General features: G+C 49.4%; 1 protein-coding gene and 1 long non-coding RNA gene across 11 annotated transcripts; both read right to left on the bottom strand.

The window, feature by feature from the left end:
* Positions 1 to 6,598: 6,598 nt before the first annotated feature.
* LOC120655253 lies at positions 6,599 to 8,368 on the bottom strand. Its single transcript, XR_005667393.1, has 3 exons — positions 7,714 to 8,368; positions 7,414 to 7,537; positions 6,599 to 6,893 (listed from the first exon to the last, which is right to left on the bottom strand). It is a non-coding gene; the product is annotated as an uncharacterized LOC120655253 (long non-coding RNA).
* A 4,553-nt stretch (positions 8,369 to 12,921) lies between these two features.
* Positions 12,922 to 15,031, bottom strand: LOC120655251. 10 transcript variants are annotated; one of them, XR_005667389.1, is made up of 4 exons: positions 14,178 to 15,021; positions 13,813 to 13,940; positions 13,520 to 13,579; positions 12,922 to 13,223 (listed from the first exon to the last, which is right to left on the bottom strand). XR_005667389.1 is itself a non-coding variant. In XM_039933000.1 (4 exons), exons 1-4 carry the CDS (start codon positions 14,207 to 14,209, stop codon positions 13,032 to 13,034), a joined length of 411 nt encoding a protein of 136 aa, XP_039788934.1. In that variant the 5' UTR covers positions 14,210 to 15,022; the 3' UTR covers positions 12,922 to 13,031. The 10 variants fall into 10 exon arrangements, 1 of the variants encoding a protein (XP_039788934.1); XM_039933000.1 differs by having other exon boundaries at positions 13,808 to 13,940; positions 14,184 to 15,022; XR_005667391.1 differs by lacking the exon at positions 13,520 to 13,579 and having other exon boundaries at positions 13,808 to 13,940; positions 14,178 to 15,020.
* Positions 15,032 to 25,778: the final 10,747 nt, after the last annotated feature.

The raw sequence follows: 25,778 nt of genomic DNA, 5'->3' as shown, positions 1-25,778 counted from the left end.
TCGGTCGATCGATCGCGGGTGCTGGCTGGGGATTGGTGGGGAGGAAGCAACGAAGCAAACGAAGTGGGGGAGGAGAGGAGGCGAGGCAAGCAAGGCGAGTGCGGGAAAAAGGAAGGGGGCGGCTTTTTGAACGTTCAGGGGGTGGGGGGGGGGGGGGGGGGGGGGGGGATTGGCAACGGCCGCCTGGCCTGGCCGGCCCGGCCCGGCCGCTTTGCTTGATCTACATCTACTGTAGCGTAGGTGTGGGCCCTGACCTGACTGGCAACTGGCAAGTGATTGAGATTAGAATTATTACTACTGGATTAGCCCTGCCTCTCTTCTCTCTCTTTAGCATGGCGCCATGGCCATCTTTTTCTACTTTCTTTATTATCTTGTGTGCTTGCTGGTGTGATGAGGCATGACTGTGTCTGTGTGTGTGCTTTAGGTGGGTAGAGTGCTTTACTTTAGGAGCACTAAGCAATGCTGCATTTGGCTTGCTGATCTACTTTTTCTCACAGCAAGGGTAGAAAGAATGGGTGATCATCGCTCTTGAGGAATGTAGGTGTAGATGGCGGTAATATTATGAACGGGGCGTGCACAATAATTCTACACAGTTCCTTTTTCAGCAGGAGTTTCTTAGAAATTTAATTCCAATAAATTGTGTGTCATCTCAGCTTATATGATGTACATGGCAAAGCATTTAAGAGAAGAGAGATGGGGACAATTTCATCAGTATGGAACTTTACTTGTTTCTCCTTAACTCAATTATCCTTATATTAGACCATATGGCACTTTTAATTAGGACTTAAACGGCATGGGATATATATTGATTGCTTTTCTACCCAAGACCAACACATAGGAATGCAAGTTGTATATATTTTGGATCATTTGGTCGATCTAAAAGGTTGGTAAAATAAACTAGAATGGCATTCTGCGTAAATAAATTGGGAGTAGAAATGAACTCGAGTGGCACGCCATCATAATTAATTAGCTAACATAAAATACTATTAGGTACTCACTTGCATCCTTGGCAACACAAATTTGAGATAAAAACACCACAAAAATATGAGAAATTTTACAATAATTGAAAAAAATAGGAGTCATCCATCTGATAAAATTCTACGGTGGTGAAGGTAGGAAGTACCTAGAAGTACCTAGGATAAAATACCTAGTACTTTTAAAATGTGGGACCAAGTACCAAAAAATAGGACCGGATACTAATTTAATTTTATAAATATTTTCCATAGATCAACGGCTAGAAAAAAAAATCAAGATAGAAGTACCTAAATGTACCCATTGGTACTTTACAATCACTATAAAAGAGCTCAAAAATATAACCAAAAGTTCCATGCGCCGCCACTGTGGGGCTATTTTTGCTCTTTCTGACGGCGTTTTTGCTTTCAGCTCTTACATGTGTACTTGACGATCGAGTTACTCGAGTGCGTGGATCATGGTGGAAAAAGGCACAGGAAGGAGCTCCATCTTTGTAAAGGCACTTACGCATACCATTCCAGACAAATGATTGAGATATCCTTCTAGTCCAGCACAACGTCAATCAAACATAGGCATACTGTTTGCAAAGCATGTAGCATGTGGGCAATCCTTAGCGCCCAAGTATTGCGTGTGCGTGCGCAGTCATACATATCCGAGGCCAAGGCGTCGTCGACCAACCTGCAACTTTCCTTTAAAAATTTTCTCCAATGAGTCGTGAACAAAGTGCTAGCTAGCGCAGATGAGTGCATGCAGCTTTCGATCATGATGTCAAACAGTTTCCAGACAAACATCAGATTAGCTAGCTGCAAATTGGATTCCGGCCAAATGGTCGCTTAGCTAGCTAGCTGATCATCTCGATCAGTTGGGTGGACACACCGGCCCGTGATCAGTTTTTTTTTGTTTTTTTTCCTAAAAGAAAGCCACACCCAAGGATGCAATGCAAGATTGTTTTTTTCCTTTATAAATTGTTTGTTTGTTTAGGAACTGAAGTTGCACATTGATGTTATGTAGCCTGAAAATGCGGATTGAAAATGTAATTGTCGTTGGTCTTACTTATGAGTTATGAATTCGTGACTTAATTCAGTCGAGATGATCACCTCCATTGTCTTCTCTCGCTCTTCGTATGCAGAGTGACTGCAATGTGTGTGCAGGTGCAGAGCGAGACAGCATCGGATTAGGCCTCCTCTAAAAGCTGACTTCTAGTTCACAGAGTTTTTTAATTGATGAACAGTGCAAAAGTGAAGAGCTATCTTTTGTTCAAGAGATAGTCTTATATACGAATTTCGATATTACAGGTTAATGATGTGTGGGATCATTCATGTTATGAGCTAGGTGCCAAGAGTAAGATCACTGGAAGAGTTGTCTCTTAATAAACTTGAAGCTACGTACTAGCCCATACCTTTGGAGGAGGCCCTACGATCGTCACGGATCAGCAACAAGGCGAGCGAGCAGTCTCTGCGTGCGTCTTCGTACACACCACCTCCGCACCTCGCTGCCTTGAATTCGAATAGATTTGAGTGGTGTTTGAAATAGGAAAGAGAAAGAAACCCAAAACCAAACCCAACCCAAGCAGCCCCATCCCTTTCTGAGCCCAGCCCGCGCTCCCTCTCTCCGCGCTCGGCCCACTCCAACCCAACCCAGCGGCCCAGCCGCGTCACCCCCTCCTTCCCTACTGGCCCAAACCTCAGCGCCAGCCCAGCCCGCCACTTCCTCTTCTTTCCTTCCCCGCGCGCCCAGCAACTCGCCCGGCCCAGCACCCCGTGGCCCAGCTTCACCCCCACTCAGCGCCCAGCCCAGCGCACGCCGCTCAGTCGCGCCCCGCGCAACGCGCTCCCCCGCGTTGCTGACGGCTTGGCCCCACCCGGCAGATCCTTCCCTTCCCTAGGTCCGCTTTCCCCGCTCGCGTCCTCTGCTCGCAGCTCCGCGTTGCCGCTCCGCGATCCGCTGCCCAGTGGGCCGCCCCAACCCCATAGCCCCACTTGCCAGCCCCCCGAGCGTCTCCCTCCTTCTAGGAGCTTCGCCACCAGAACCTGGGACCGCGCAAGGCCGTTGCGCGATCCGCCCCGCCCGGCCGAGAATCGCGGCCGCTATCCCCGCGCGGGATCACGCTGAGCACGCACGCCCAGGATCCTCCCTCCCCTCCTTTAAACACCGCCCGTGACCCTCTGCGCCGCACCATCCACTCCATTGCGCCCAGAGCTCCGAGATCCGAACGCCCCGCACCACTCCGCCACGCAGCACCGCCTGCGCCGCCATGGACCAGCCACCCCGCTGCACCACATCCACCGAGGATCCTCGCCGGAGCTCCGCCTGGTCACCAAGATCGTCACCAGCCCCTTTCCTGGCGCCCTGCTCCACACCCACGTGAGAATTTCGCCAAGAACCGCCGTCGCGGGTGAGATCGATTCGGGAAATTTCTCACCGCCGGCGACTCCTTTTGCTTCACTGACCCCAGGACCACCTTCACAGCGCCACCCCGCATCGACCCGTGGAGCTTGGATGACCGGAGGACCTCCACAACACCCAGCCCCCGTGCACAGCACCGCGTACCGCCGCTCGCCATCGACGCCGGTGACCTCGCGCTGCAGCTCCACCGGTGTTGACCCTCGGTAAGCACCCCCAAGCCCCCACACCCCCTTTTGCGCTAGTTAATTCCACTCGTGGCACACCCTAGGTGCCCCGGCACCACTCGCCGGCGTTCCCGCCGCCGCACTTGCCCTGCTCCGCCATGGCGGATGCCCTGCCTTGCTTTCCTGCTTTGCTCGGACCTTATTTCGGGCTGCGTGTGCCTTGCGTGAGCCGCTCGATCCCTTTGCACACACCATCCAGCACCCGCACGGCATGAACGCCGCTCACCGGCGGCCACAACCCGCAGAGCCGCCGCCGCCCACGCGTGCGCAGCTCTGAGCCTCCCCGAACCCAAATAGCCCCCAGGTGGACTACGCACGCCGCGTACTCCACCCACGGCCAAACCGCAGGCCGAACCGAGCCCCGAAGCGGCCGATTTGGCCAACTCCGGTAGCGCCCCGCCGCGGGAGCTCTGCTCCGACGAGCTCCACCGCCGCCTGCGCTCGCGAGCCTCGTGAGCCGACCGATCCGAAGTGCACGGCCTAGATTAGATCGCGAACCGTTCAGATCTGAGCCGCCGGATCAAGATCCAATGGATCAGATCCGCAGATACCCCTTCGGCCTGGCAAATATGTTAAAGAGCCCCTGCCTTTATTGGTAATCAACCCGCAGTCCATAATAGTGTAAAAGTATTTACACTGAGGCCCAGTTTTTAGCACTTAGACCCCTGATCTTTTCCCTTTTAGAACCCGCCGTCCAACCTTGGTGTTTTTGCGAGTTAGACCCCAGATCTAAGGTTTAATTATGTTTTAGTCCCTGGTTTTTGCAGAAAACCCCCAGAAACTCTGTTTTTCTTACAGTTAAGCCCCTAGATCTTGTTTTAGGCCTAGTTTTCGCGTTCTAGCTCCGTTTTAGGCGTTCTTTATGTCCACGCGATCGTTGTAACGCGTAGAATAGTTCTAGCATAGTTTTGTTTGTTGTTTTCATGTATTGTTGTATTGTTTCTTAGTATATGTTATTATTTGCATGTATGTTTATGCTGTGTATTGTCTTTGGCCATGTGTTCGTGAGTAGACGTTGATCCATCTGAGGAGCCCCAGTACCAGTACCCGGAGCAGCATCCATCCTTTGAGCAGTTTGAGCAGCAGGAGCAGTTTGAGGAAGGCAAGTATAACATGAATACCACCTATCACTTTTAAATACAATTTCATACTGCATTTTAATAATGTATGCCTATAAGAACTTTCCTAGCCACTTTATATCCTTTATATATATATCTATTGGGTTGCATTTTGGTTAGTTGTGCTAGGTTGCTGCACTATAACACACTTGGTCCTTTTTAATTAATTTGATTAATGGTATATGCAACTTAATTCTGAGAGTGGCCCATTTGAATGGTTCACGTCTCGTTAAAATTGATTTTTGTTAGAAACATGGTTTAGGGGGCCAGCACGGTGCTTAGTGCTGGGTTGGCCACTCTCCATAAGGACCGGTTCATAGAGCGACAACCTGGGACAACAGCGCTACCACAAGACTGGAATGGGATGGTCTTGACGTAATAATTAGGTCTTTTTGGTTTGGAGTAACTTACCTGCGGGGCAAGGGTGGTAAGATTCTATGGCCCTCGTACTGAGTGGCCTCGTCTGTGGTATTCTTGACGCCCACTAGACCTGCTCCATAGTCGCCGATCCAACCCTCGCGGTTACTCCTTACCAACGAGATTCTTTGTAAAGGCCTCGTAGTGTGCTTGCTAGCCATCTCACCTAAGGAAGTGTGATGAACAACTAGCGTAGCTCACGACTTGTGGGTAAAGATGTGCAACCTCTGCAGAGTGTAAAACTGGTATACTAGCCGTGCTCACGGTCATGAGCGGCCAAGATCCTTCTTTTGATTAGTGGGGTTATCTTCCTTTGATTAGGGGGGTTCCCCGGGTGGTTTGGTTTGGTTTGGTTCTCAGTAGTTCATAATTAATTCTGATTAATTACTATGAAACTGGGATACGGTAATTCATCAACTTGTAGTAAATAGCTTTAATAAAATTTTGCCAAAATTAAAAGCTAATGCAGTTGAGTCAGCCAACCCTAGAGCCTCATAGTTTGTGTTATACTTGTTGAGTACAAGTTGTGTACTCACTCTTGCCTACTCTACTCTTTTTCCTCTTGGGGATACTCTACTGCTGCTCAGTTCTTGCCGACGCGAGGGAGTTCACCCGGAGCTACCAGGAGTACGAGGACTTCTAGGCGTTCGTCTCCCAGTCGACGTCCCTGTGGCGCCCTGCTTCCAATAGTTTATCGTATATGTTTTTACGCTTCCGCTGGATCAGACATTTTGTCATTAATGTAATAAATAACATTCATACTCGCTTTATTATATCTTTTTACGTGATATGTGCTGTGATATATTGTTCATTCTGTTGTATATACGTGTGACTTGATCCTGGCACATATATGATTGCTCGGTTTATGTTCTTTTATAAACTGGGTAACTTGATCCTGGCACGTATATGATTGCCTGTGTCTGCTTTGTTTTTAAGACTATACAGATCACAGATCGTATCCACGTGTGCATACAGTAAAACACTTTTCTCTCTTTTTCTTTTGACAAAAAAGGAAACAGGTCACCGAAGAAGCGCCGCTACCCCCGCAGGGCCGGCCGATGATGTGCGTGCGTTTGCTTTTGGAGCGGCCGGTCTGCGTAACTTTCGCCACTTGTGCGCTGCTGCTGCCGCCGCAACGAGCGAGAGGCTTTTCAGCTGGGCAGCGCGCGGGAGCATAGCATGGGGCTTCGCTTTGCTTCCATGTGCAGCAAAATCTTGGCCGGTGGGACTGCCTGGCCACCGGGGCGGACTCAGAATTTAGAAGGTGGACTAGTTTGACCGTGCGTTGCTACGGATAACAGAATATTTTTCATGAATAAACACGTGAATATCAAGATAAATAGAAGTGATCAACACAATTTTCACGTAATAAACAGATCATTGACCAAAGATATATAGGAGTGCTTGAATATAGTGTTATGAGGACTGTCATCAAAATATCTGTCACGACTGTTGGTCAAATTTAGACTCGTAAAAGCAAAATAATAATATATTGATGTTCAATGCCAACTAAATATGCAAACAAGTACAACAGAATATGAAAAACATTATGTGGACCTTTTTTTTAAAGAATTGTGTGGACGTTATCATCATATTGTTTTGTGACACATTGAGATTCACGCACAAACAATCAGAGGATCATTTAAGTAGAAAAGATGCTGGACTTGCCATTGTAGTTTTGCAACTTGTAATGGAGCACACATTTTCCTTTGCTTGAAAGAACTTTCTGATTCTGGCAATCCACTTCCCCTGGTTCCTGCAAGTGCATGCAAACTGTATTAAAACCTCACTATGAGCGCTCAGTGTTCCTAGTTCCTCCAGGAATTAGCCTGTTACTTTAAAATGTAAAGACACCTCAAATATGAAACTTGATAGACACGCGCGAACCAGCTCCAGTATTTTGATGTTGCAATAACACACGACAGAGTTGAGCTATCAAGTAGCAGTTGCATTTTTCAGAACAGGTTGAGAACTAAAAATACATAGTAGCTACATTTTTCAGAAGAATTTCAAACCTACAGTAGCATATCATTTTCTAGAATAATCTCCAGACTACAAGTAGCAGCTGCATTTTCAGAACATTTGTTCTCCTGAACTATCTGCACACTCAAACTTAGTAATTGTTTTCCTTGCTAAGCACTAAGCAGGTAATACAAGATCAATTGTCAGACCGACACAGGTGGAATCAAACAAAGAGCAGAGCTGACCACAAAAGGATATTCAGTTTTATAAGGACCAGATGCTCATTTATCTAAAGAAAGAATCCAACTTCTTACTTGCGATGATCAAAAACAGGCTGAGTTTCCTCTTACGCTCCTAAGAACAGACTATGTTTCCTCTTACGCTCCTAGCACGTCCATCATCACCTTCGCTAGGCTCTCCCAAGCCTCGATGCAATCACTGATCATGTATGCAGAGATATATACATATGTTAGCTGCAACACTACTAAAGAAATAAGGAGTTGTCAACAAATAATCAAGTATAGGGGAGTATACCATATACAGTGCAGATCAGCTTTAGTTTGTTAAAAAAAATTCAATTTCTCCTCTGAAGCATGCATATGACAAATCAGTACCTTTCGAGGGATAATAAAACCATTGATGGATAAGTCTTTGCTGTTGGTCTTTGTGGTCCCTTGTACCCCTGCAGCATCTTGTAGTCCTTAGCATCTTGGACTGCAGGCATCTCTTGTACCCTTGCAGCATCTTGAACTGCAAGACAGCAGTTAGTGTCCTCTCCAGGACAGCAGTTAGTGTCCTCTCTAGGATAGCAGTTAGACTAGTGTTAGACTAGCATTATTGGCTTCGTTTGCTGCCCAGCAGCCTGCTGTATATATATGAGGACACCCCTCCCGTTGGAAGGCATGGCATTGTGAGTCTGAATTAAGAAAAACCCAGAAAACTCCCCCAACTTGAGTGTCATCCTCTCAGCTCAATGAGAGTGAAAATTGAGCTGCTAACATCTGGTATCAGAGCCGTACTTTCCTGTAGACTGGATATCTCTTGTTCTTCTCCCTCCCAAGCAGCAGTAGCAGCTGCTGCAGCACCAGTAGCAGTTAGCGCAGCAGCACCTGCAGCAGCCCCTCTTCCACCTTCCTCACCCGAGCAGACGAGCAGCCTCTTGGAGGCGCGCCATGTCCGACGCACCGTCTCAGCGCTCGGTCGCCTCGAGCGCACGGCGTCAGCGAGATGCCGAGCTCGCCGCGGCAGAGGAGCGCAGGCGAGCGACGGCACAAGCCGCTGCAGCAGCGGCGAGGGCGGCCAGGCTGGCTGCAGCGGAGCTGGCGGCGGCAAGGGCGGAGGTGGAAGCAGAGGCGGCGGAGGATGCAGCACGTGCGGCGGAGGTCGAGGTTGAGACCTTGCGCGGCAGCCTCAGCGGCTCCATCGCCGGCGACACCACCGCCGACGGGGACCTTGAGGAGTTGGAGAGGGAGAGAGCGCGGGAGTGGACCGCGTGGTGGGCAGCAGCCCACCCCAGCGGCGGCGGCCTGGAGGGCGGCGCGCCCGGCGACGGCGGCCTAGAGGGCGGCGCGCCCGGCGACGGTCCAGGGGGCTGCGCACCCGGCGGCGGCGCGCAGGGCGGTGGCGGCGCTCCTGGCTGGGGTGCGCGCGGCGGCGCCCCCGGCCTCCAGGCGGTGGTCAGGGACGTCGGTCCCGGCGGTGGGTGGCCCACCCTCACCAAGACCAACTACGTCGAGTGGGCCGCAGTCATGGAGGTGAAGCTCCAGGTGCGGCATATGTGGGAGGCAGTCCGGTACGGCGACGTCGACTACGATGAGGATCGACGGGCGCTGGATGCTCTCATCGCAGCAGCCCCGCCCGAGATGCAGTTCACGCTTTCCAAGAAGCGAACTGCCAAGAAGGCCTGGGACTCCATCTGCGGCACGTATCGGCAGCGCCCGCGCCCGCAAGACCACTCTCCAGGCACTTCGCAAGGAGTGGGAGAACCTGGCCTTCAAGCCAGGTGAGGATGTTGATGACTTCGCCCTCCGTCTCAACACTCTGCTGCAGAAAGTGGTGCAGTTCGGCGACGACACCTACGACGAGGAGAGAGCCGTCGAAAAGCTCTTCCGCTGCGTCCCCGAGAGGTACAGGCAGACCGCTCGCTCGATCGAGTCTCTGCTGGACCTCTCCACCATGACAATCGAGGTAGCGATAGGTCGCCTCAAGGTCGTCGACAGCGACGAGCCACAGCCTCCCTCGGGAGGCATCTCCATCGGTGGGAAGCTCCACCTTACTCAGGAGCAGTAGGAGGCCCGGCGCGGTGACAGGAGGAGGAGGGAGCCCTCTTTCTCGACTGGTGGCCGCAAGCGTGGCAAGCCGCGAAAGGGGCGCGGAGGTGCCCAAGCCGGGGCACGAGGGCGCGCCGAGGGTGGCGCCCGCGGAGATGCTCAGGGCGGCGCCGCCGATAGGCCCAAGGCGGCACGAGACGACACCTGCCACAACTGTGGCAGGCCCGGCCACTGGACCAGGGACTGCCCGCAGCGGAGGCGTGGGGGCCAAGCCCACGTCGCGGAGGCCCAGCCGGATGACGAGTCGGCTCTGTTCCTACTCCACGGGGACATGGAGCCGCATCCGGCGGCACCGCCTGCCACCGCTCTACTCCACCTCGACGAGCCGCGAGCCCGACTCCTCCTCGGCAACGGCTCCGACGACGACAAGGTCGATGGCTGGTACCTCGACTCCGGCGCCACGCACCACATGACCGGGCGGCGGGAGTTCTTCTCCGACCTGGACGTCAACGTAGGTGGCTCCGTCGGGTTCGGGGACTCCTCCGCCGTGGAGATCAAGGGCGTGGGCTCCGTGATCTTCACCACCCAGTCCGAAGAGCACCGGATGCTCACCGGAGTCTACTACATCCCGGCGCTGCGGAACTCCATCATCAGCCTTGGGCAGCTCGATGAGAGCGGCTCCCGCGTGGTGATCGACAGCGGGGTCCTCCGCATCTGGGACTACCGTCGCCAGCTTCTCGCCAGGGTGGTTCGAGGGAAGAACCGCCTCTACATCCTCCACGTCGGGGTGGCCCAGCCTCTTTGTCTTGCAGCTCGCAGGGACGACGAGGCATGGCAGTGGCACGAGCGCTTTAGGCACCTCCACTTTGAGGCCCTGAAGCGGCTCGGCGCCAAGGAGATGGTGCGAGGCCTCCCATGCCTCGACCACGTGGAGCAGCTCTGCGACGTTTGTGTGCTGACAAAGCAGAAGCGGCACTCCTTCCCCCAGCAGGCGAGCTTCCGAGCCAAGGAGCGGCTCGAGCTCGTACACGGGGACTTGTGTGTGGCCCGGTGACACTGGTCACACCAGGAGGACGGCGCTACTTCCTGCGGCTCGTCGACGACCTCTCCCGCTTCATGTGGGTGATGATCCTCGGCAGCAAGGGAGAGGCTGCGGACGCCATCAGGCGTGCTCAGGCTGCTGCGGAGGCGGAGAGCGGCCGCAAGTTGCACGTGCTGCGCACCGACAACGGCGGCGAGATCACGACGTCCGATTTCACGGCGTACTGCGCGGATGAGGGCATCCAGCGCCACTACTCCGCGCCATACAGCCCGCAGCAGAACGGCGTCGTCAAGCGGCGCAACCAGACGGTTGTGGGGATGGCCCGAGCCCTCCTTAAGCAGAGGGGGATGCCGGCTGTCTTCTGGGGAGAGGCGGTGGTGACGGCCGTCTACATCCTCAACCGCTCGCCCACCAAGGCACTCGACGGCATGACGCCGTATGAGGCTTGGCATGGGCGTAAGCCGGCGGTCTCCCACCTGCGGGTCTTCGGCTGCCTCGCGTTCACCAAGGAGCTTGGCTACATCGGCAAGCTCGACGACAGGAACACTCCGGGAGTGTTCATCGGCTACGCGGAGGGTTCGAAGGCCTACTGCATTCTCGACCCGGAGACACAGCGTGTGCGCACGGCGCGCGACGTTGTGTTCGACGAAGGGCGAGGATGGGCGTGGGACAAGGCGGTGGACGACGGCTCGGCTCCGACGTACGACAACTTCACCGTCGAGTACGTCCACTTCGAGGGAGCTGGGGGAGTAGGCAGCTCTTCTTCGCTGAGCGTGCCTACCCCGGTCCCCGAGCCTCCACCGACTCCGGCGCCCGCCACACCGGCGGCACCACGCCCTTCAGCTACGACTCCGGCTGCGCCGAGTTCCTCGGCTGCACCACCACAGCCGGCAACGCCGCGCACTCCAGTACCGATAGCCACTCCTCCTGGCACGTCTACTTCGACACATGCTCGTACTGAGCACAGTCCGGTGGAGTTCGCTACTCCGCTCTCTCACGACGAGGAGCGCGTTGACGCGTACCACGACGGCGAGCCGTTGCGGTACCGTACGATGGAGGACCTTCTCGGTGATCAGCCGGTGCCGGGACTGGTGCCTCACGACCTGGAGGCGCAGTTGCACCTCGCGTGCGACGACGGCAAGCCTCGGTCTTTCGCAGAGGCCGAGGGACACACGGCATGGCGTGCCGCGATGCAGTCGGAGATGGACGCGGTTGAGAAGAACCGCACTTGGGAGCTTGCTGACCTCCCTCGTGGTCACCGCGCAATCACCCTTAAGTGGGTGATCAAGCTGAAGAGGGATGAAGCCGGCACCGTCGTCAAGCACAAGGCTCGCCTGGTGGCACGAGGTTTCGTGCAGCAGGAGGGGGTCGACTTCGACGATGCCTTCGCTCCCGTGGCACGGATGGAGTCCGTGCGACTTCTCCTTGCGCTGGCTGCCCAGGAGGGCTGGCGCATCCATCACATGGACGTCAAGTCGGCGTTTCTCAACGGCGACTAGAGGGAGGAGGTCTACGTGCACCAGCCGCCGGGGTTTGCGATCCCCGGCAAGGAGGGCATGGTGCTACGCCTGCGCAAGGCCCTCTATGACTTGCGGCAGGCCTCGAGGGCGTGGAACGCCAAGCTGGACTCCACGCTCAAGGGGATGGGCTTCGAGCAAAGCCCGCACGAGGCGGCCATCTACCGGCGGGGCAATGGCGGAAATGCCCTGCTGGTGGATGTCTACGTCGACGACTTGGTGATCACCGGCACCAAGGATGCGGAGGTGGTGGCGTTCAAGGAGGAGAGGAAGGCCACCTTCCAGATGAGCGACCTGGGGCCTCTCTCCTTCTACCTGGGGATCGAGGTGCACCAGGACGACTCCGGGATCACACTTCGACAGATCGCCTACGCCAAGCGCATTGTCGAGCTCACGGGGCTCACCGACTGCGACCCAGCTCACTCCGATGGAGGAGAGGCTGAAGCTGAGCCGTGACAGCACGGCAGAGGAGGTGGACGCTACTCAGTACCGGCGCCTTGTGGGGAGCCTCCGCTACCTCGCCCACACACGGCCGAGCTTGGCGTTCTCCGTCGGCTACGTTAGTTGATTCATGCAGCGACCGACGACGGAGCACCAGCAGGCCGTGAAGAGGATCATCCGCTATGTTGCGGGGACTCTCGACCACGGTCTCCACTACCCGAGGTGCCCTGGAGCGGCACACTTCGTCGGGTACAGCGACAGCGACCACGCCGGCGACATCGACACCAGCAAGAGCACGAGCGGGATCCTCTTCTTCCTCGGCAAGTGCCTCGTTAGCTGGCAGTCGGTCAAGCAGCAGGTGGTGGCCTTGTCCAGCTGCGATGCCGAGTACATAGCGGCCTCCACCGCGTTGACTCAGGCGCTCTGGCTCGCTCGACTGCTTGGTGATCTACTCGGCAGAGACACTAGAGCAGTGGAGCTCAGGGTGGACAGCAAGTCCGCTCTGGCCTTGGCGAAGAACCTCGTTTTCCACGAACGGAGCAAGCACATCCGGGAGAGGTATCACTTCATCCGAGGCTGCTTGGAGGAAGGAAGCATCAAGGCGAGCTACATCAACACCAAGGATCAGCTTGCGGATCTGCTCACCAAGCCCCTTGGGAGGATCAAGTTCCTTGAGCTTTGCTCCAGGACTGGGATGGTCCAATCTTCCCACAAGACGACGCACAAGACTTAGGGGGAGAATGATGGATAAGTCTTTGCTGTTGGTCTTTGTGGTCCCTTGTACCCCTGCAGCATCTTGTAGTCCTTAGCATCTTGGACTGCAGGCATCTCTTGTACCCCTGCAGCATCTTGGACTGCATGACAGCAGTTAGTGTCCTCTCCAGGACAGCAGTTAGTGTCCTCTCTAGGACAGCAGTTAGACTAGTGTTAGACTAGCATTATTGGCTTCGTTTGCTGCCCAGCAGCCTGCTGTATATATATGTGGCCACCCCTCCTGTTGGAAGGCATGGCATTGTGAGTGTGAATGAAGAAAAACCCAGAAAACTTCCCCAACTTGAGTGTCATCCTCTCAGCTCAATGAGAGTGAAAATTGAGCTGCTAACAACCATCATTTAAATGCAAGATGAATTGAGGAATCGGGATAGTATACAGCTTCTCTAATATGCTGGTACCATATGTCCAGAAGCATATTCTCCAAACGCCAATAGGACTGCAATCAAAGAACTAACCATACATCATTGATAGTGTAGAATACATTAGGTTATTACCACTGGCTGTAAAAGCTCAAAACTTAAGCATAGGTGTCTCAAAATTTCCTTGTTGATATTTGTTCAGAATTGAAGTATTGAAATCTTTAAAAACTATTAGAACTGAAGTATAGAAAATATCTGCCAGAGCTGAAAGATTTGCTCTATTAAGCTCTATCCTATTCGTGTACCTTACCAAGCCCTTTTTCTTGACCAACAACTTCAGAATCGTGATGAGTCCCGAACCAATTCATTCTCTCATAGCCCAACCCCCGTCCACAAAACCTTTTTCTTGGCAAACCGAACCAGCATTGGAGCATGTACCTAACATTAAACCAAAAACACTCTCAGAATTACAACAAAGAATTAGGGAGGGGCATTTGCACAAACAAGATAATCGGGATCAATTTCCTCCATGAGTTTCTACAAGAACGAAAATTGCTTCTAACCAGAATCAAATTTCCCCATTTGCACATGATTTTGAGCTTTAAACCTATCATCAATACTCAACTGACACCAATTTTGGCAGTCCTCATGTCAACTGATAGAGTAACCCCGTACCTTCACCTTACTATTGCGGGCGACGACAACATGCTGCAGCTCGACGACACGGGATTGGACGCCAGCTGTGAGATATCGCAGCTGCACCACGGCTCCTCCGCATCGTGCCTGCCACCACGATCTCCTCCTCCGCGTTGAGTCCGGATCGGGGCGGATCAGAGGAGGAGTGGCGCGGCAGTTCGAGGCGGAGCAGTTCGTAGCACCTCAAGCAGTTCCGAGATGTCCGAGGAGGGGGGGCCGGCCGAGTAGGGACGCGCCGGCTCGACGGAGCGCGCTAGCGGATGAGGCGCGCGGGTCGGTGGGGTGGAGCTCGCGGAGGAGGCGCGCGAGTCGTCGGCGCCGAGCTGGCGGAGGACGGGCCCGTGGGTCGATGGCGCCGAACTGAGATGTGAGGCGGCGGAGGGGACGGACGCGGGGGAGGGGGGTGCGGCCGACAGCGCGACGGGGAGGCGAGGGCCGAGAGCGGCGGCGGCGGCGCGCGAGACGGGGAGGGCGAGGGCGGCGCGAGCAGGACGGCGTGCGAGGACGGGGAGCTGGAACCGCCGATTCGAGCTGGAACCGCCAAGGGCGGCAGCAGGCTTGAAGAGAGGAGGGGCGCCCCAGCCGCAGAGGAAGGGGCCGACGAGTGCGCGGCGCACGGCGACGAGCGGCGCGGAGAGAGATGGCGGCGTGGCTTCGTGGGCGGCGGCGGCATGGAGGGTGGCGGCCGCGGGCACTGTGCGCCTGAGGGATTCGCGGGGGAAGAGGACGAGCCGTCGAGCGGGGGAGCGGCGACGGGGAACCGTCGGGCGTGGTGGGCGGGGGTGTGGAGGGCAGCGGATCGAGTCGGGCGACGATTGAAAGCGCACTGCGCACCATTGAAAGCGTAAAGACGAACCCAAAAAAATCTTACGTAGGGTCTTTCTAGTAGTAGAGATATTCAAAATTTTAAAGATATAAAAAAATTTAACAATCTAAATTTCGTAAATTACAATAAAAACTTTCACAATAAATTAAAGTTATCGCTAGTCAACTCACTTTGCACTCAGACTGATTTCGCTCAGACCTACTTCTACTTGCCCGCACTCACCCACAGAGCACGGACTGCTGAAGGGTTGGAGTTTTGGAGACCCTGCCGCCGTGATGAAGCAGCAGTGTTGTGCCCTGGCCACACGCGCCACACCGTGCATGCCCGAGCCCTGCGTCCCTGCCTAGCTGCGGCACTGGCTTGGCAGCTACCCGCGTCTCATGACCCGCCTCGCTGCCAAGCCCATAACGCAGTCTGTCTGCCGCGGTTTTTTATTTTTATATTTTTTATTTCCGTTTTTTACAAAAATATATTTTCGATTTGGAAATTTACATAAATATACCCCGGCCGCCCCGCTACCGGGCGGCCGGGACCTGGCCACCCGGCTGCCGGGCGGCAGAGACTTGAACGCAAAAAAAAGAAAAAAAATTGCAGACAGGTCTGTAGGGCCGAGATGGCGGACTAGATGGGGGTGAATAGTCTTTTCTAAAACTAATTGTTCCGGCTAACCGAAACTTATGCGGAATTGAAACTATTCGCTTAGCCAAGACTTCACCCCTCTAACTATGACTCTAAGGCACCTCCAAAAAGATCTTACACAAAGCAAATGGAGAGCCAAGCTAGTAAAAGCTCTCTTAACAATTCTAATGCCAAGTCATACAAGCCTAAGCACTAGTACTTCACAAACCGGGGGAGCTCCTACACAATTCTAATGAGCAAAAGCACAAAGCCAAACCTAAACTCACTATATGCTCAAGGACAAGGATACACAATCCAAATCCAAGAGCTCAACTTGCTTAGTTACACAATCTAAGCAAGAGCCACTAATTAAGCTACACAAGCTAACTAGTTACACTATGATCTCTACTTCTAGCTACACAAGCAAGAAGAAGATTAGCAAGCTACACAAGCTAACTAATCACTAGAGAGCAACTACACAAGCACAAGATATAGATGAATGTAAACACGAGACTTGTGATTTTGAGAATGCAAACCACCGAGAAGAGTAGACAAGATTGACACTCTCCCACGTGGAGTGCTCACACCGAGCTCTAGCACATGTTCCGGCCGAACCACTTGTTGCTCTTCACGTCTCGCTCAACTAGAGTTGCTCTTCGCGGCTCCCGCGGGGTGAGCACAATACCCCTCACAATCTCTTCTCCGGAGCACCGCACAATCTTTTTGCGGGCTTCAACGGAGCCTCTTGCCACCCTAGGGACGGACCGTCCGCAGTTCAAAAAGTGAGCACACACAGAAACCGCAGTGTTTCTGTCCCAGAATTTTCAGCAGGAGGCGGACCGTCCGCCCCCAAGGACCGGACGGCCCGCAGTTCATTTTGGACACCCAAGACAGAACTACCAAGTTTCTGCGCCCGTTTCAGCTTTTAAAGGCGGACCGTCCGCCCCCATGGACCGGACGGTCCGCAGTTCATTTTGGACCACCAACAGAGCCAAAAACGGTTCTGTTCGAGCTCATCCGAGATAACGGCGGACCGTCCGCCCCCCTTGAGCGGACCGTCCGCAGGTATATTTACAGCAGAAATGTACCTCGGTAAAACGGCCATAACTCTTAGCTCCGATGTCCAAATTAGGTGATCTTGGACTCTATGGAAAGCTAATTCAGAGGGCTACACAACCCAACTGAATACTTGATCCAAAACACAATGGATCAAAGCAGTATTCCACTCCAAGAGACCACCTAATTTCCGGAGAAAACCGAAAAACCTTTCTTGCTTCCCAAAGTTGATCAACATCAACTCCAACTCTTTCTCCTTTGTAAATGTGCCAACACCACCATGTGAACAACACCATGTGCATGTGTGTTAGCATTTCACAATCATTTTCAAAGGATTTTCACTTGATCTCACCACGCCACTCGATCCTAACAACATCGCAATGTTAGATCGCTCAAGTCGCACTAGATGTCTGATATGCAAACAAGTTTGCCCCTCTTGATAGTACGGCCATATATCCTAAATCCGGTCATGCACTTCTCTACAAAATCTTTGACCGGTGAAATGAAATGCCCTACAAGTCATACCTTTGCCTTGCACATTTCATTTCATCTTCCCAAATGTTGATGCCACACAAGCACCAAACTCCATCAAGCCTTTTGATCATCATGAGTTAATACTTGGCTTGATCTTTCTTAAATGCTATGATCCACTCCATAATTCATATCTTTGTTCATTTCTCTCCCCCTTTGTCACCAATGACCATAAAAAGGGCCGAAACCACATGAAATTTGTTATATGAAGATCAATGGCTACCACTTGAAGTTGTACCTCTTGTACTTGTAGGGTTATCACTTGAATACCCCTTGTAGGCAATAATATGAAGCGCTTGTGGTTTGATACAAAGAGTTTGACTTGGGTAGATGGTTGAGTCTTGAATCTTCATTTTTGATGGACACTTTCAAGTTGATTGGAATTTACACCACTTGTAGTGGGGCTCCTCCCCCTATGTAAAAGTGTTTGTCAATCTACTTGAATCTTGAGCTCTTCTTGATGAGGGTAGATTTCTCGATTTGAATTGATCACTTAAAGTTGAGGATCACTTGTGGAACCACCATTGTTGTACTAGATCTTGCTATGTTGGAGTAGAGGATAGTCATTAGATTCCAATTTAGCTCTCCAACTAGCATCATGAAGTCCAATTATAATAACTTGGTGAAGACAATGAATACCAATATGAAAACCATTCTTCACCCATATAAAATGAATATCACTTATCATCAAATGCATTATCTTGTTGTGGTTGGCTTGCTTCATCTCTTTGATCCTTGCTTGCATGAGAGAATACTATTTGAATATCACTTGAATTTTCATGAATATCTCTACTTTGGGTGTTACTTGCTTTTCTTGATCAACCCATTTGATATCTTCAACTAAGAATCTCTAATGACTCTAGACCACCACTTCCATATTAGCCTTCCAAGCACCTTGCTTGTCAATCCCATTATTGGGCGGCTCGGTCCCTCTCTAGGGAGAAGTGATCTCTCCAAGAACCATTCTTGACACTCACTTGAATGACTTTGGTTGATTGATCAAGATGGTGGACTAGAAATGATGAATAATCTTCAAGTCTTTTTTAAGTCCTTTTCTTTCTATTTTGCTTAGTCTTGATCTTCTAATTTGAGTACCAAAAATGTGATAAGTACACTCAAATGGTCTTGTACCCAACACTTGTTCTTGTACCCAACACTTGTTATGCTTCTAGCTCCTCTCGAAACCAAACCTAGGTTCCTCAACCATTTGTAAAGATGATTCCAACTTGAGGACCTTTTAATTTAAGTGACTTAAAATCAATCCAATATTTGTCACTTTTCTGATAGATTTTGTACTTCTCAAAGAATACATCAAATCTCTCAAAGTACAAGTTGAATTGCCACGAAATTTTGTGGAGATGTGTGACACTAAGTCATATGGCAGCCATAAAAATTTGAGCTTCAATGCATTTCTAGATTGCTACCAGATTTCACATCTTCACTCATAGGTGTATGCTGAAAACTGCTGCACATGCATAGACAAGATCCACTCCAAAACCAAAGTATCCCTCATCATATTCTCATGAAACTTGTACAGCAACTAGTATCATAAGTGTAGGGAATGTATACCAAATTTCAAACCAATCCAAACAGATTTAATCATCCAACTATGGCTATCTTCTCAGCTTACTCAGATTTTCAATAAATGACAGATTTTGAGCAATTGAGCTATACTTTATCAAATTGAATCAAACTTGATGTCAACTTATTTGAATAAACTCACAAGACATATATCTAATCATATCCCATATTGAATGTCATCTCATGATCATATCCATTCAAACTAACTCAATTTTGATTACTAACCATTTAATCCATTCAATCATCTTGTAGCAAGCAACAAGAGCATATATATCCAATTCAAACATCTCATATACACCCAAAAGAATATGATCAACTAGAGATATACCTTTGCAGCTCATGATAAGTCTAGCTGTCAGGATCCTCCTGAAAACACCAAGAGCGGACCGTCCGCAGTCCATGAGCGGACCGTCCGCAATGTAATTTTGCGGCTTAAAACTTTTCTACAGAGCCTCTAGTAAACAAGTCTCATGAACGGCGGACCGTCCGCTTCTTACCCGCGGACTGTCCGCACTACCAAAATTAAGACAGCCCAGAATTTTTCCAATTTTCACAATTTCAACTTTGAATTGGGAACATTGCTCAAATAAAATTCCAAAAATCACAAAACTAGTATGAACACCATCCAAAGACTCATATGAGTGAGTAAGAACGAGAAATCAAAATTAAAACAAGTAAAATCAAGAAAACTCATAAATAGCCCATAAAAGTTTTGAAAAATCAAAAATTTCAAGCAAAGAGTGCACATAAGGACCAAATGTCATATGTACTAGTTTTCAAGCCACATTTGAGAAGTAAATGACATTTAGCTCATTTTTCAATTTGCAAAAAAAAAATTCATCCAAAAGCAAGATTTAACACAAATAAATTTGCAAGCCATCAAATATTTTCAATGAATCACCCACAACATGATAATTGCACTTGTATGTTGAAAGCACTTTGGACTTCATAAGCTTGTCATGGCATTGGGTTGTATATATGCAAAAAGCTTCAGTTCCTTGATTCAATCATAAGATCAAAAATATGAATTTAATTTGAATCAAGCCTCCAATGCCTTTGGTACCTACACACATTCATCCACGTTTTGATGGTACCCAAATTAGGTTGGGTCTTCTCAAGTTAGGAGCAACATACTTTGGCAATGCCTTAGTATGAATAGCGGGATGTTTTGCAATAGTAACAAATGAGGTACCATTACCATAATTTCTAAGCATAATATTTGCATCAATTGAAATAGGCTTAGAATTGTTACCTAAGGGACATGAATAAACCATGTGTCCCCTTTCCCGACATAAGTAGCATCTTCTCTTTTGTTGAGCCTTTTCTTCCAACCTCATTTGATGCATCTCATTGCCTTGCTTCTCATTGTTTGCTTGAGCCTTCTTCTCAAGCTTGTTTGGGCAACCCGAGGCTAGGTGACCCAATATTGCACAACTATGGCACTTGATGTGACCATGTGGATTCTTCTCTTGGATCTTGTTCTTACTCAACATCTTGGCATCTTGAATGTGAGTTAGATGTCTTGTTCTTGCCTTGCCACCCCTTCTTGTTCACTTTTTCATCATTTTCAAGTCATCAACTTGATCATCATGGTTGATCTTGACTTGAGGTTGGGGTACCTTCTCTTGCTCAACTTGTGGCTTTAGTTGAGGTTCTTGTTGCTTCACCAATTGCTTGGTTGGGCACATTGAGGTGAGGTGACCCCAAATGCGGCACTTGAAGCATTAGATATATTTAAGATTCTCTTCTTCCTTCTCCAACTTGAGCTTTTCTTTGTTGGGGCAACCAATTGCAAGATGTCCCATCTCATGGCATTGAAAGCACATGAAATGAGATAGCTTCATTTCTTCTTACTTCTTCATCTTCCTATTATATTTATTCTTTCCCCATTTCTTGCCTTTGACTTTGCTCTTGTTGGAACCAATGCCACTCATGTCACCGAAGTTTCTTTGATTTTTTATTATGCTTTCAAGTGTGACTTTTGATTTTGTCCATCTCTCTATCTTGTTGCTCAAATACTTCACTTGACTTTGGAGCTCTTTGTTTTCTTCTACAAGGTTAGTCTCATATTGCATAATAGAAGAAGAACAAGCATCTATATGTAAAGTACATGGCATAGACAATAAATCATCACATGAGGTGGATACATGTTTCTTGCCTACATCACAAGGGTTAGCAACATTTTGCAATTGATCCTTTGACCCATGTGATGAGCTCTCACTAGTTTTAATTACTTTACTAAAAAGCTTGTTAGTGAGTAAAGCATGGTCTAGTACCAAATTCTCATGAGCAACACTAAGCTCCTCATGAGTCAATTTTAGCTCCTCATGTGAACAACTTATGACATAAAGTATATGCTTTTGTTGTTCACATGTGTCTTTGAGAAAAGAGTTTTCTTTTTCAAATTTGATTGTTTTGGTTAACACTTCCTAAAATAATTTGGTCAAGCTAGCATATCTACTCAAGAGCTCATCATATGAATTAAGATCAATCACATTGCAATTTGATACATTTGTGTCACCTTTTGACATGAAGCAATGTGGCGATGGAGATGAGCTTGACGTAGCAATATCATCCGTACATGAGCCAACTTGGTCATCAAGTGTGCTTGGAGTAGAATCATAATTTGCAACACTTGAATCATCATCAACCTTGTCAAGTGAGCTTGTTGTAGATTGATCATCATCACCATCACTTGTCCATGAGATGGAGCAATCTTCCACAATAACCATGTCATGAATGTGCTCATCATCCTCATGCACTTCCTTCTTGGTCTTATAATCATCATGATCATCGGAGGCCGCCCCATATTTCTCATTTAGATAACTCCAAATCTCATGGGCGGTTTCCTTGTTCATGATCTCACCAAGAATGCAATTATGCAAAGATCTAAACAAGATGTTAGTAGCTTGGATGTCTAGATCTAGGCATTTCTCTTGTGTTGGAGTTAGATTTCCTTCATCTAACACATGAGAAAAAACCTACATCCACCATCCACCACATTTGAGGGCAAATATATTTAAAATTGCATATCATCCATTTTTTCCACCGTGCAAAGTGTGTGCCATCAAAAATATGTGGACACTCAACATCTAGCCCATAAGTCGCCATCCTCTCGGGTCGGTAAGGACCACAAATGAGAGATCTCAGATCTGATACCACTTGTAGGGTCGAGATGGCGGACTAGAGGGGGGTGAATAGTCCTTTCTAAAACTAATTGTGCCGGCTAACCGAAACTTATGCGGAATTGAAACTATTCGCTTAGCCAAGACTTCACCCCTCTAACTATGACTCTAAGGCACCTCCAAAAACGTCCTACACAAAGCAAATGGAGAGCCAAGCTAGTAAAAGCTCTCCTAACAATTCTAATGCCAAGTCATACAAGCCTAAGCACTAGTACTTCACAAACCGGGGGAGCTCTTACACAATTCTAATGAGCAAAAGCACAAAGCCAAACCTAAGCTCACTAGATGCTCAAAGACAAGGATACACAATCCAAATCCAAGAGCTCAACTTGCTTAGCTACACAATCTAAGCAAGAGCCACTAATTAAGCTACACAAGCTAACTAGTTACACTAGGATCTCTACTTCTAGCTACACAAGCAAGAAGATGATTAGCAAGCTACACAAGCTAACTAATCACTAGAGAGCAACTACACAAGCACAAGATATAGATGAATGTAAACACGAGACTTGTGATTTTGAGAATGCAAACCACCGAGAAGAGTAGACAAGATTGACACTCTCCCACGTGGAGTGCTCACACCGAGCTCTAGGACATGATCCGGCCGAACCACTTGTTGCTCTTCACGTCTCGCTCAACTAAAGTTGCTCTTCGCGGCTCCCGCGGGGTGAGCACAATACCCCTCACAATCTCTTCTCCGGAGCACCGCACAATCTTCTTGCGGGCTTCAACGGAGCCTCTTGCCACCCTAAGGGCGGACCGTCCGCAGTTCAAAAAGTGAGCACACACAGAAACCGCAGTGTTTCTGTCCCAGAATTTTCAGTAGGAGGCGGACCGTCCGCCGCCAAGGACCGGACGGCCCGCAGTTCATTTTGGACACCCAAGACAGAACTACCAAGTTTCTGCGCCCGTTTCAGCTTTTAAAGGCGGACCGTCCGCCCCCATGGACCGGACGGTCCGCAGTTCATTTTGGACCACCAACAGAGCCAAAAACGGTTCTGTTCGAGCTCATCCGAGATAACGGCGGACCGTCCGCCCCCCTTGAGCGGACCGTCCGCAGGTATATTTCCAGCAGAAATGTACCTCGGTAAAACGGCCATAACTCTTATCTCCGATGTCCAAATTAGGTGATCTTGGACTCTATGGAAAGTTAATTCAGAGGGCTACACAACCCAACTGAATACTTGATCCAAAACACAATGGATCAAAGCAGTATTCCACTCCAAGAGACCACCTAATTTCCGGAGAAAACCGAAAAACCTTTCTTGCTTCCCAAAGTTGATCAACATCAACTCCAACTCTTTCTCCTTTGCAAATGTGCCAACACCACCATGTGAACAACACCATGTGCATGTGTGTTAGCATTTCACAATCATTTTCAAAGGATTTTCACTTGATCTCACCACGCCACTCGATCCTAGCACTATATGAGCTCCTCGATCACACTATATGAGCATAGCATCAACACTTAGTCATTTCTCCTCCATGGCACATGTTGCTCATACTAGTGTTTTTGTGTGGACTAATCTCCTGTGTATCTCAACATAAATACTTATTAGTCCACATAAGTTGTCACTCAATTACCAAAACCAAACAAGGGCCTTTCAAGGTCCCTGGGGCCGGTCGCCCGGCAGCGGGGCGGCCGGCCCCCCTGGCCGCCCGGCAGCTGGGCGGCCGGCTCCCAGCAGCTGGCCCAGCCCTATATAAGGTGTTTGCTCTGTCACCCCCATTTGGCTTACTAAAAATCCAGAAAAAAAAGAAGAGAGAGGGAGGGAGGGAGAGGCAAAGCGGCAAAGCCCTGTCGGATTTTCAAGGCGGCGACTTTTCAAGGCGGCGACCATCATATATATATAATCAGGGAGCAAAACAAGCTCAAATAATTCGTAATTCGTCAAGGAGAGTTGAAAAGTACAGAACAACTCAAATAAAACAAAACACATAACAATTCAAATAAAGCAAAACACAGAACAATTCAAATCAAGCAAAACACAGAACAATTCAAACACAGAACAATACCTTCGTAATATTACATGCTACAATCTGGTGCAAATACATATCCATACATAACGAAATGTAATTATCACATACATGTCGGAATACATATCCATACATCTGGTTCAAATACATATGCACACATAACGAAATCTAGACGCAACGGGCTCCAAACTCCGGAGGCAATGCATCGGTGGGATTTCCAGAAGGTCCAACTTCAGCACCAGCATTATCTTCTTGCATTTTATGTCACTTCTTGTAAGTGTGACCATCTGCTTCACACAGATTGCATCTTTTTTTCTTCTTTCCTGCCTCAGCCTCATCCATTCCGTTACGGATACGAAGTGTCTGCCGTCGACCTACCCCTCTCCTAGCATCTGGATTGGGAATGTACATTGGAGAGATATTTGGTGTAGTGAATGATCCCAGACTGCCTATGCCATATATCTCATGGCCCCAAGTGTGCACAGCAGTTTCTTTTCTGTAATATTGTGAAACAAAAACCCCAGGATCCAACCCAGATTCTGAATATGCCGCAATGACATGGGAGCATGGTAAGTGAAGAAGCTGTGGCTTCTTGCATCTGCAAAAAACCTTGCATTCTGGCGTTATCAAGCAATCCTGAACGACCCTTTGTCTGCGGACACCCTGCCCTGTCCTGTCCTTGCATGAAACCTCAAACCTTTGATTCTTTGTGCCCATAGAGACCACTCTGTGATATTGAGCCTTTTCAATATTTTCTTTCATGTAGTTAGTGACCCTATTAAAAAAGTCACACCTGGATCATTAAGTAAGACAGCAGCTGCCTGGTACCGCTCTCTGAAGCACCTTGTGCATCAGTATATGATGAATTCAACTATGCCAACAAGAGAAAATCCACGAACATGACGCATTACCATATTGTAACACTCTGCGTGGTTGGTTGTCTCGATCCCATATCGACGACCACCAGTGTCGTATAGAATTGACCACTTCTCCTTAGGTGCATCCTTAATCCACTGTGTGAAAGGTCCGCCGCCGAAACGTCTCCGGCTGGAGGTTGATGTCTGTTCCTTTAGCAGCTCGGCGCACATGTTATCTAGCACCTGCCACAATGCATCAAACTTCCGCTGCTGATTCTGAGTGCACAATCTCTTGAACAAATTAATAAGTTCCTTATTCTTGAAGCGCTCAAAAAAATTTGCACCCATATGCCTTATGCACCACCTACTCACAACATCTGTCCATAGAGGAGGCTGTCCTCGACTTCCTTCATGTAGTTGCCTTATTACTGCTAGAAGACCAGCATGTCTGTCACTGATGAGGCAAACATTAGGCCTTCCAGCAACAACGTGAATCTTCACACGTTCAAGGAACCAGTACCAGCTCTCTGTGTTCTCATTCTCAACAAAAGCAAAGGCGATGGGAACCACCTGCTTATTGCAATCAACTCCAATTGTTGTCAGTATTGTCCCCTTATATCTTCCTGTCAAGAATGTGCCGTCAATACATAGAACAGGAAGACAATATATGAATGCCCTCACACATGCACCAAGGCAGAAGAAAGCACGAAGCAGAAACCCAGGTCCCCCATTTAAACTCGGTACAATGTAGGTATCAGCCGCGCTTCCAGGATTTCTCTGCATAATTGCTGACAGCATGTGAGGCAAGTTATCATATGATGCCTCATATGTGCCAAATCTCATCTCAAACATCTTTTGTTTTGCCCGCCAAGCCTTTGCATAACTGATTTTGTATTGAAAACGGTCGTCGATGTCCCTCATTATCAATTTTGGCTCATAATCAATTTTG

The sequence above is a fragment of the Panicum virgatum genome, chromosome 1N (assembly GCF_016808335.1).
Source record: "Panicum virgatum strain AP13 chromosome 1N, P.virgatum_v5, whole genome shotgun sequence".
Taxonomy (NCBI): domain Eukaryota; kingdom Viridiplantae; phylum Streptophyta; class Magnoliopsida; order Poales; family Poaceae; genus Panicum; species Panicum virgatum.
The sequence above is the reverse complement of the archived record's forward strand: the minus strand, read 5'-3'. Positions and strand labels throughout refer to the sequence as shown.